Source organism: Bison bison, unplaced genomic scaffold (genome assembly GCF_000754665.1).
Source record: "Bison bison bison isolate TAMUID 2011002044 unplaced genomic scaffold, Bison_UMD1.0 scf7180017864342, whole genome shotgun sequence".
Lineage (NCBI taxonomy): Eukaryota > Metazoa > Chordata > Mammalia > Artiodactyla > Bovidae > Bison > Bison bison.
Window position 1 is genome coordinate 379,445 of NW_011494914.1, and position 8,124 is coordinate 387,568.

An 8,124-nucleotide genomic window follows, 5' to 3' on the forward strand; every position below is an offset into this window, starting at 1 on the left:
GGTCATCCACCGCAGGGTCGTAACCCGCTTCCTCTCTTTCAGCTTTATGAACCGGCGTGTTCTGTCCACTAACCCCTATGTGGGGAGCACCTCCAATGGCTACGCGCACCCCAGCGGGACGGCGCTTCACTACGATGACGTCCCCTGCATCAGCGGTTCGGTGAGTGTGGTGGGCAGAGCTGGGGGTCAGCTGTGCTGGAAGGGGGGCGCCCGTGGGTCCCTGTGACTTCCCCTCCTTTTGGCCTAAATGAGAGAGGCAGGATGAAAACCACACTCCACCTCTCTTGTGTTTGACACCCTGTTTGCCTTAATCCACGTGTGAACATGAGGGTCATTGGCCCCAGGAGCCGTTTGTTATTCGCGTCAATGCCGTTAGCCAAACACCGTCAGAAATCTCCATCAGAAGGGAGACATTGCCGCAGGGTAACGACCAAATCGCCAGCTCCGGACACCTTCCTGCGTCCTCAGGGTAGCTGGCCTCCGAGTAGCTGGGACTCTCATCGGTGGAGGATAAGCCGGCCGGCCGGCCTGGCCTGCAAGGCCATGTTCAAGTGCGGGTTGAGATGAAAGGGGCTCTGTATTAGGTCATGGGCGTCAGGGTGTGGGCAGGCTTCGAGAGCCCGTCCCAGTTGCAGAGCCCAAAAACAGGCCCGGCCATTCGCCCCCTTGCCCCCCATCCCCACTCCACCTTCAGCTGGGGTCTCCAGGACTGGGGGAGCTCTGGCTTGTGCTGTGGCCGTAGCCGCCCGCCCTGCAGAGCGGGACCCAGGAGCTCAGGGAAAGCCCGTGGTGGCCCCACAGGAGCAGGTCCCAGGCCAGGCTCTGGGCCCTTTCCCAGGCAGCCCAGCTCTCGGGGTCCGCTTGCTAGTCCTGGGGGAGCCTCCCCCGCCATTGTAGACCAACCGCGTGGGACAGTCTGCTCCTCTGAGCCTTTGGCCTCAGCCCCAGATGTTTTGAGAACACGCAGCCCTGCCTCTGTCTCGCTGCCCCAAGGCCCCCTTGTGAACCTTGCCCCCAGAGGGGTTTCTCCCAGGGCACGTGGTGGGCAGAGTGGTGTAGAGAAAGCCAGGACCTCCACAGACGCCCGCCTGGGCCCCCTGTCCCCGCACTCCAGTTAATGCCACACAGGTTCGGGCAGCCCAGGAACGAGCACAGCTCCCGCTGGCCCCGAGCTGAGAAGCTGCCGGCTCCGAGACTCTGCACTGAGGAGGCAGTTGTGCACGCGCGTCGCTGGGCGGGTGGAGTGAGTGATGGAGCGTCCAGCGTTCAGGCTTCTGACCCCTTGCCTAAGGGCTCCTTGGAGATCAGGCCTCTCTTTAGACTGTCGTGCCCCTTCCTGGGCGCGGTGACCAGGCCCTCTCTTTTGGAGGCGCCCTCGCTCCTCAGTTTGACAAAGTTCATATTTTTGAGCCTCGATACCTGCTGTTTTAGCAGCGTTTCAATTTCAGTGATTCTTTCCCTTCGCGTCTCCCCGAGGCCAAGGTGAACGTGCATCTCGAAAAGGAGCTTCTGACAGGCGCTCACGCACTTCTAACCCGCAGGTGCGGTGGAGCTTGTTTTCCAAGTTTTCCATGTGACCTAATCCTTTGGTATTTTAGGAAGAGGATGGTCCCGTCTAGACCATCTTAATAACCCGGGACAAATATATGCTAGGTTGTCATTATGAAACACTCACATCCATGTTTATCTGTAGGTATTGTTATTTTTAGATTATAGATGGGTCCCCAGCACACAAAAATAGACGCACTGAAGTGACTGCAGCGGAACGAAAACATTCCTACAGTGAAATTTTAAGCCTTTTCTATTTTTATAACAAAAGGCCGTAATTGCATTCTGGCAGAAAGGAACTCTGCCAGGATATAAAAATAGACTAAAATAAGTATAGTACATGAATTAATATTTTCTCTCTCTCTTTTTTTTTTTTTTAAATGCAAAGCAATTTATAAAGACCTTTAAAACTTAAACGAATCTGGCCGTGGTTATGAGTTTGGGTTTTAATTTGTACTTTAATGTCCATGTTCTGAAGTGGCTTGTAGCTATTTTAATCCTTTGTATAAAGGTTCTCCACTGAAGCAGTGCCATTGTATCAATTAATAGTTTGAAGCATCCTGTTTTCTATGGTGATTGGATTTCTTTCTTGTAACAGCCTATGATTTTGGCCGTTGCACTTTCTTCAGGCCTAACCAAGTATGGGATGCTGGGGATGCTGGCAGTCATGAGACCCACAGAGCGTACACCCAAAGCCCGCATGGCAAGCTTGGGAGGGTCCGCGGGTGGTCTGCGCCCAGCCTCTCCTGGCCTGGGGGGGCCTGAGGTGCAGACGCTGAGGGCCGTGTAGTTACGGACTCAGCCCTTCGCTCTGGCTCTGCCTCCTACAGCTCCTCCTGAGCTCCGTGCCTTAGTCTCCCCTACTTTGTAAGATTCCTGGCAGAATTCTGTGCATCGTGCATCAGTTTTACTGTGAAATAAGATAAAGTGCTTGCTGGTATCTTAAACTCACTATTGACCAGGGGATTTTTTTTCGGAAACCAACGCCTGTCACCAGTAATCTGTTGTGTAAGTGACTATTGATACATCTCCCATCAGCAATGCTTGGGTGATGAAGGATGTATTAACACATCTCTGATCAAGAAGTTAACACATTTTTTCAGGAGAACCAGAGCCCCTGATCTCCGGATGGACCCCAGTTCAGCATCCTTTTCCTTAAATCACGTTGTTCCTGCTTCCTGGATCAGGAGGACTTCCAAAACCCGGTTCTTTAAAGACATGTCAGTTTTGTTTTTTTATCCCCCCAACCCCACTTTAACAAACAAAACAAAACAAAAATATCATTAGCCAATAACCCTGGGAACAATTTAAGGAAAAAAGATATCTTAAGTCCCCAAAGGTAGAAAGGCTCTTCTGAATCAGTTCACCTAGTCGTGTGTGTGTGTGTGTGTGTGTGTGTGTGTTGCTGACAACAGCGTGGGGCATGCATGCGTGTTCCGGGGTGCTTGCTAATAACATCTCTTGTGCTCTGCTTCCTGCGGCTGGGGCGCCAACTAACCACGCGCTGTGTGTGTTCCAGTGGGGCCCCGACGACGACGTTCCCGCGCCCCGCAGCCGAGGCCTGGGAGAAGAGGCGCTCTATGATAACGCCGTCCTGTACGATAACTTGCCGTCTCCGAAAATCTTTGCTCGCTACCCTCCCGCTGACAGGAAGGCTGCTAGGCCGTCTCCTGACAGGCTGTCCTGTAACCACTACAAACACCCCGCCTCCTCCGGCCTGCCCTCCTCCCCGTCTGTCACTAACACCTCTTCCGTGGGGAGGGCGTCTCTCGGGCTCAGCTCACAGGTACAGCACCCCCTTCTGTCGTCTCCTAGAATCTCTCAGTCACGCTTCTCCTGCAGGGCCTGGCGGCAACAGGGTATCCACCAGCTCGCCCTCAGTGAGCCCCATCAGGGGTAGAGCACAGTCTTCCCCTCAACTAGAGTATGATCTGCAAATGCACTCGGCGTCCAGCCACCCAGGGACGGATTACAAGAGACGCAGAGCTTTAACCACGTTACGTACCAGCCCGACTAGTTCAGGGGGCTGCCCTGGGGACTCAGAGGTCAAGAATCTGCCTGCAATGCAGGAGACCTGGTTTCAATCCCTGGGTCGGGAAGATCCCCTTGGAGAAGGAAATGGCAACCCACTCCAAGTATTCTTGCCTGGAGAATCCCACGGACAGAGGAGCCTGGCGGGCTGCAGTCCGTGGGGTCATAAAGAGTCGGGCACGACTTACCGACTAAGCAGCAACTGCAAGCCCCTGGTTGCGTTGTCTTTCGCCTGCTCCTCGTCTCTCTCCATTCAGAGTTCCCCAGGGAACTTTGTGAGTTACGGTGATTAGAGCCAAAGTATTAAAGAGGATAGGGCGGTGAGTTTCCAGATTTCTGAGCTGCGGGTTCCTTTCCTGCGTTTTCGTTGCTCCTACTTGAGGAAGGGTGGGCTCCACTGGCAACTGCTTTCAGACCTTAGAGCAGGATTAATCCCAGGATTACAGTAGGCTCCCATCACGAGTATAGGCGTATACTCCCTAAAATGGAGTAGGTAATAAGGCTCTTGGATGATCACGGAATGGTCCGGAATCTTGACATTGAGCGACTGTCCATCCCACACCTGACACTTGTGGCAAACTGTGGCGTTTCAGTGTAAATATTAATTTTGTGTTTGCATGCATTTAAACTAAGATCCAAGTGGTGCCTGGAAGAATACTCCACAAACATAAAGCACAGGACCACATTTTAAATTATTTTCTTTTCCCTCCAGTTTTTGGGGTAATCTTGAGAAAATGATGAATGCCAAGTAAGATCCTAGAATTTCAGAGTGTGATAGTTTATAGTGGTTCTTCCAAACCCGCTCTTTTTATCAAAGTTCTGTAGGAAGGTTTTTGTGTTTTATTTCTAATAATAGCTGGAGATGCTGATTCAGTGAGTCTGAGGGCCCAGTCCAGTGCATCTTCAAACATAAGTACTTACATAGAAAGTTTTTTTGTGAGTGAAAATGATGTGAAAGTCACTCGGCTGTGTCCGACTCTTTGCCACCCCATGGACTGTACAGTCTGTGGAATTCTCCAGGCCAGAAGACTGGAGTGGGTAGCCTTTCCCTTCTCCAGGGGGTCCTCCCAACCCTGGGATCGAACCCAGGTCTCCCGCATTGCAGGCAGATTCTTTAGCAGCTGAGCCACCAGGGAAGCCCCTGACGCTTAACTTATGAGCACTTAGGTAAAAAGTCTCACAGGTCACATGCTTCACTTACTAGGTAAAGGTATTGACGTGTCTTTTTATTGGTATTGGAGTTCACTTTGGTAAAAATGATGGGACAAAATAGCGTATCTTATCGTATCAGTGTCCCCTGATTAGTTTGGAATCACTTGACATGTGGTTGTTTGTGTTTCGTTTTTGTTCATGTTACTTTCAAGGGGGCAGCATGTTTGCAAGCCACTTACCTTCAGGCTCCGTGCCCTCATTTGGGCATTTAGTGGGCCCGCTACCCTTAACACACACCCGCCGTCCGGGCTCTCGGTGTAGGCGCTGTGTCGTTTAAGCTTTTTAGGAGCCCTGTGGGTGGCATCCGTATCTTTACGTTTTCAAATGAGCACGCAGGCTCAGAACGCGTTCATGAAGTGCTCAACACCTCCTAAATGATGGAATGGGAATTCAAAGCCCCGCCCTGGCCCCCGCAAACCCAGGCTCCCAGCAGTAAGAAATGTGCGTATGGAGGAGCCTGGGCAGACGTGTGCTGTCAGCCTGACCGTCTAACTGGATCCATGGCCCAGCTAAGGTGCGCACACATCCGTTGAGCAGAATGCAGCCCGGGTTGGCTTGCAGCCATCAAAGTAGGGATACGTTGAATTATTCCAAAATTCTGTAGTGAGTTAAAATGCAGTTCATACTGTTCCTGTATTTAGCTTCTTCTGCTTCCTTCCTCAGACCCCATAAGCGAATCAAACGGTAGTTATTTATCCAGTTAGGATATCAGTATAAAGCCCTGGGAGCTGAAGACTTAAGTGCACATGGTCTGCTACTTCCCCAAAGACCATTCCTCCACAGTAAAAGCTGTTTATTCTTGGAAGCAGACTGTCAGTAACCTCAGCCCAGTGCCCTCAGAAACCCACAATCTGTGCCCGTGTCTTGATCAGCATATGCCACCTCCCGGTAGAAATGGGTAGCCTTGGAGCACTCCATCTGAGGACATCCTAGGGTTCCCTGTTTGCTCCGAACCTCAGCGCTAGAACCTTCTTAGCTGCTCCAGGAAGTTCACAGCCGTCCAATGTTGGGAAGCCAGACCGGTGTCTACCAAACACCTGCACTTTTTTTCTGTCTGTGCTACATTCGAAAGAGTCAGAGACTGAAACAGTTGACTGTAAAAAACCCCAGAGGTGTTTGCTTGCTTTTCACTCTCCCACATGTTTATTTCCACAGTCGAAGGGTAAGAAGCCCCCCGTGGCCTCCAATGGCGTCATGGGCAAAGGCAAGGCTCTGAGCGGGCAGCAGAAAAAGGCTGACTCGGCGGCTGGCGTGAAGCGGACGCCTTCGAGTAAGTCGACCCTTCCATCTCCCATGTTCTGGCTTTGGGTGCAGCGTGCAGAGCTGGGGCTGCGTGGCTGTCTCCCTTCCCACCTGGGGAGGTGGAGAGTGCCAGGTCTTGCGGGGGGCGGGGTGGGCAATTGGAGAGAGAGATCCGTTCACACCCGGATCCTTCCTTGTCTGCTGGGTTGCGGAATGGCCGTGACTTTTAACCTGGCTCTTAGGTTGCTGCATACGCAAGCAGACAGAGCTGGTTCAGCTGTAGACCTGCTCCTGAGGTAATTCTGGGTTCGGGAGGCGGGGTTGCTGTGAGGGGTCCTGGTCAGTGGGTCAGACTCCTCCGTCTGTGTCCCCAGTCTACTGGGTGAGCCACTTGGGTTGAGTCTCATAAGCTGTCTGAGCTCAGTCTCTGTGTGTGGGAGGCATAGAAACGGTCAGCCGGGGCCTCTGGCTGAAATCAGAGGCTAGCGCGTGTCCCTCAGACCGCCAGAGCCGTTCAGGGTCTGTAAGCCGTCCTGCTCCCCCCACCCCGCTGTGCTCTCTCTCCTTGCCGTGTCGTCCCCTTGGCCCCACCCCAGATCGGGGCGGTGGCATCGTCCACCCCACTGTTCGAGTGTAGACGCAGGTTCAGGGAGTTGATGAGGCTCCCCAAGGTCTCCCCGAACCCGTGCATGGACCGGGTTTCCAGGCTGCAGATCCGGCAGGGGCTGGACTGAGCAGAGGAGCCCGCCTGCGCCCAGCATCCTTTGTGACCCACAGACGCGTGCCTCCGGGAGCTCGGTCGGCGTGCGCGTTCGTATTTGCTTCAGCCCTGGCTGTGTTGGATCGCTCTTCATCCAGCCAGTCGGGCAGGGGCTGCGGACAGAAGACCAGGCAGTGGGTGCCTGGGGCTCTGTCCCCGAGGGTCCCACAGGCAGACACTGCTCCAGACAGGCCTCAGCACGGGCTCTCAGCGGGCCCTGGAGCGCCTCACTGAGTGTGGGCCTGTCGCGGAAGTTTCCCCGGGAGGAACGTGGGAGTTAAGAGCTCAGTCTGACAGGACCACCTGGGAAGCCGGGCTGACACATTCTGAGCTGGGCTCGGCACAGCTCCCCGCAGCTAGTAGCCCCAACACCACGTGACTCGGCACCTGGCTGCCGACCACGCTGAGTGCCGGGGGCTTGATTTCAGACTCAGCACTCGGCAGGTGAGACGGGGCTTCGTGCTTGGCCTCGGGTGTGCACGGGCCCGCTGTCGTTGTGGGGGGCTCGCGGCGCCTGCCCTGGGGAAGCTCGGGCCTCCCGCACGTCAGCTCCCCAGCTCTGCCTTTCTCCTCAGACGTGGTCTCACTCCCCCACTGGGCCTCCTCGTCCTCACTTGTTTAAAGTGCCCTTTCTGACCTCGCTTTCCGGGCAGATCTTATTTCCCTCACACAGTCAGTTGTCCCTACAGTCTCTTAGGCCCACCTGGGGGAGCAGGTGGGGGACAGAGCAGCGTGTCTGCAGTGCCTCGTGCTGCAGGGCCTGGGCTCAGGAAATCCGCCTCCTCCGTCTCTCAGCACTCGCTCCCGTTCTGTTTCCCAGTCGCTCTCCGTATCTCACGAGGTCTTCGGCAGGGAGTCCTTGCTGCCTTTGGTGACACCCAGTGATGAAAAAGGAGAAATCGCAGTCTGGTTTTGCCACGTCAGCCTGTTGCATTGCATCCCGGGTGGCATTTATTTCACGAGGCCCAAATGATGCGGGAGGCGGTAGGTGACTGTACACAGCTTTGTCAGGAAGCAGCTTAGATCGAAAACGAGCCGGCCGAGTTTGGACTGCGCTCTATTTGTAGAATATGCAGTATCCACGCCCCCGAGAGCAGTGCTTTTCTTTCAAGCCTTTTTAAGATTTTTCTTTTTGATGTGGGCCATTTAAAAAGTCTATATTGAGTGTCTTACAATATTGCTTCTGTTTTATGTTGCGGTTTTCTGATCCTGAGACGAGTGGGATCTTTGCTCCCCAAACAGGGATTGAAGGGCCACCCCTACATTGGAAGGCGAAGCCTTAAGCCCTGGACCACCGGGGATTCCCTTCCGTTTCGGGTTGTTGGCTTGGT

The 8,124-nt window shown here is 53.9% G+C and overlaps 1 protein-coding gene across 1 annotated transcript in view; it reads left to right on the forward strand.

Moving 5' to 3' along the window:
* AFAP1 (actin filament associated protein 1) overlaps nucleotides 1-8,124 on the forward strand; it is a 93,729-nt gene that overhangs the window by 75,923 nt on the left and 9,682 nt on the right. Inside the window, exons 11-12 of the mRNA XM_010854528.1 lie at nucleotides 43-160; nucleotides 5,947-6,061. Of these exons, the coding sequence (XP_010852830.1) occupies nucleotides 43-160; nucleotides 5,947-6,061 (233 nt within the window). The remainder of the gene's footprint in view (nucleotides 1-42; nucleotides 161-5,946; nucleotides 6,062-8,124) is intronic.